This window comes from Rhinopithecus bieti, unplaced genomic scaffold (assembly GCF_001698545.2).
Source record: "Rhinopithecus bieti isolate Rb0 unplaced genomic scaffold, ASM169854v2 scaffold_6876, whole genome shotgun sequence".
Classification (NCBI taxonomy): Eukaryota; Metazoa; Chordata; class Mammalia; order Primates; family Cercopithecidae; genus Rhinopithecus; species Rhinopithecus bieti.
In genome coordinates this window covers 1,842,777-1,846,074 of record NW_016805229.1, presented here as the reverse complement: position 1 = coordinate 1,846,074, position 3,298 = coordinate 1,842,777, and the positions used below count along the sequence as shown (strand labels likewise).

General features: G+C 46.9%; 1 protein-coding gene across 1 annotated transcript in view; it reads left to right on the top strand.

The window, feature by feature from the left end:
- Positions 1-2,629: 2,629 nt before the first annotated feature.
- The window catches only part of MPV17L (MPV17 mitochondrial inner membrane protein like), a gene marked incomplete at its 5' end in the record, with an annotated part of 3,649 nt that continues 2,980 nt past the window's right edge, over positions 2,630-3,298 (top strand). Inside the window, one exon of the mRNA XM_017871740.1 lies at positions 2,630-2,665. Within this exon, the coding sequence (XP_017727229.1) occupies positions 2,630-2,665 (36 nt within the window). The remainder of the gene's footprint in view (positions 2,666-3,298) is intronic.

The window sequence follows — 3,298 nt, the reverse complement described above, 5'->3', positions numbered from 1 at the left end:
ATTCATCACAAGGAGGTAAATCTTTGGGATTACAGAATGTTCACAGACTGGCCTAGGGCTTCACATGTTCTTCATTCCCTATCAAAAGCAGTGTTGAGCCACACCCAGCTATTCCCTCCACAGCTTCTAGCATCATCTGTTGGATGGTACCAATGGTACCAAGCCCCTGAACCAGCATTACTTGATGGCTAGAGACAGAGGATGGAGAGGTTTGAAGTCAGAGGCTTCCCCTGAGCCTCTGTACTCGGGTATAGAGTATAGTAACTACAAGGAATGTGTTCAGAACTCTTGTGATTTCTCTTAGGGCAGAAATTGAGGACCCCATGGTGATAACCAAATGTGATTTTCTTCTGTTTGTTATGTGTGTGTGTGTGTGTGTGTGTTTAGATGGAGTCTTGCTCTGTCCTCTAGTGGGGAGTGCAGTGGCACCATCTCTGCTCTCTGCAACCTCTGCCCCCTGGGTTCAAGCAGTTCTCCTGCCTCAGCCTCCTGAGTAGCTGGAATTACAGACTTGCACCACCACATCCAGCTAATTTTTTGTATTTTTCAGTAGAGATAGGGTTTCACCATGTCGGCTAGGTTGGTCTTGAACTCCTGACCTCAGGTGATCCGCCTGCCTAAGCCTCCCAAAGTCCTCCCAAAAGAGCCCAGGAGTTTGAGACCAGCCTGGGCAACATAGTGAAATCCCATCTGTACAAAAATAAAATAAATTAGCTGGGCATAGTGGCATATGTCTGTGGTCCCAGCTGCTCAGGAGGCTGAGATGGGAGGATTGCAAGCCTGGGAGGTCGAGGCTGCAGTGAGCTGTGATTGTGATTGCATAGCTGCACACCAGCCTGAGTGACAGAGTGAGACCCTGTTTCAAAAAAAAAAAAAAAAAAAAAAAGCAGGAAGTAGAATTGGGAAGGAAACAAGCTTCAGGCAGGGATTTGTATATGAACACAGGAATATTTGCATACTGTTTTAAAAAAAACAGTGGTTACAATGAGTGAGTCTCATCTACCTTCAGGAAAAGAAAGAGGGTAAACCAGCAGTCTGAAGCCCAGCCCATTTGGAGATTTTGTGGGAAGATTTCCTGTAATAAGAAACTGTTGACCAGGCAGGATGACTCAAGCCTGTAATCCCAGCACTTTGGTAGGCCGAGGCAGGTGGATCACGAGGTCAAGAGATCGAGACCATCCTGGCCAAGTTGGTGCAACCCCGTCTCTACTAAAAATATAAAAATTAGCTGGGTGTGGTGGAGGGTGCCTGTAATCCCAGCTACTCAGGAGGCTGAGGCCGGATCATTGTTGGAACCCGGGAGGTGGAGGTTTCAGTGAGCCAAGATCGTGCCACTGCACTCCAGCCTGGCGACAGAGGGAGACTCCCTTAAAAAAAAAAAAGAAAAAAAAAAGAAAGAAAAGTGTCTTCCAGGTGCTGTCTTAGGTGTGTCTTAGGTGTGTTAGTAGAAGATACCCAAAAAACTATATAAAACACAGATTCTGACCTAAAGGGATGGGATGGATAGATAAATAGACAAGTCATTAACTAGAGTTTGACGAGAAATGCTTTCAGATTCCATGGGTACTTAGCACAGCAAGGAGGTGTAGAGGCATCGAGGAAGTCTTGCTGGGGCCAGGCACCAGTGGCTCATGCCTGTAGTTCTAGCACTTTGGGAGGCCAAGGTGGGTGGATTGCTTGAGCTCAGGAGTCTGAGACCAGCCCGGGCAATATGACGACAAAACCTCATCTCCAGAAATACAAAAATGAGCTGGGCATGGTGTCTCGCACCCATAGTCCCAGCTACTCAGGAGGCTGAGGTGGGAGGATCTCCTGAGCCCAGGAGGTTGAGACTGCAGTAAGCTATGATTGTGCCACTGCACTCCAGCCTGGGCAACACAGCGAGGCCCTGCCTCAAAATAAAAAAGTAAATAAATAAATAAAAAGATCTGGAGTTATGTACATACTGGGGGACAGGGCACTCCAGGGGCAGAAGAGCTGAGTAGAGTTGACAATGTGTGAAGCACCATGGTATGCCTGGAGGGGAGAAACCACAGGCAGTTTGGTGTTCACAGAGTATTTGTTGAACAACTCGGAATGAGTTTGGATCCTGGAGACTGTTGAACGCCTGGAGCTGAGGATCTTGAACTTCACGGTTAGGTAATGGCAGCAAAGGAAACCAAAGGTGGGAGTTATGGTAACCAAGTTCACATAAGAAATAAGGAAGCACATCGGGTGTGGTGGCTCATGCCTGTAATCCTAACACTTTGGGAGGCTGAGGCAGGAGGATCCCTTGAGGTTAGGAGTTTGAGACCAGCTTGGGCAACACAGCAAGACCCTGTCTGTATTTAAAAAAATAAAACTGGCCTGGCATGGTGGCTCACACCTGTAATCTCAGCACTTTGGGAGGCCGAGGCAAGCGGGTCACTTGAGGTCAGGAGTTCGAGACCAGCCTGACTAAAATGGTGAACCCCGTTCTCTCCTGAAAAATACAAAAAATTAACCGGGTGTGGTGGCGTGCGCTTGTCATCCCAGCTAGTCAGGAGGCTGAGGCAGGAGAATCACTTGAACCTGGGAGGCGGAGATTGCGGTGAGCCGAGATCGCACCACTGCACTCCAGCCGGGGTGACAGAGCAAGACTCCATCTCAACAAACAAAACAAAACAAACAAACAAAAAAAAGTGAGGTGAGTTCAGTTTGGGAAATGTTGAATGCGAGACGCCTTTGGGCTATTCAGAGGGAGATTGCCGAAGCACAGAGGAGAGTTCATGGCAGTGTTTAATTATCTTTAGTGCTCACATGTCCCAGATTCGGCCAGTGGGAGTCCCTCCAAGCTGGTTCCTGTGTCCTGTGACATCACCCGTCTTCTTTCTCCTTTTCTTCTTTCACAAGCCACTTCCTTTCTGGCATGACAGTATGTTCCAGAACCATCTTGTACCTTGCACCTGCCCTGCCCTGGCCCTACAATCAGTCAATTCTCTGAGGCATCCTGATTTCTTTTGGTGAGGGAATAGTTTGAGAATAAAATATACTACTGCATGATACTACATTCTGACAAGAAAAAAACACAGCCATAAGAAATAAAGCCATGGACAGGTACAGTGGCTCACGCCTGTAATCCTAATACTTTGGGAGGCAGAGGTGGGAGGATTGCTTGGGGCCGGGAGTTCAAGACCAACCTGGCCCATATAGTGAGGGCTCATCTCTATTAAGGAAAAAAAAAAAAAAAGAAAGAAGGAAAGCCATGTTTGGATGAGGTTAGTCTTTTGATTATTTTTGCTAAAGTTTTAAATTCTTTTTTTTTTTTTTTTTTTTTTTT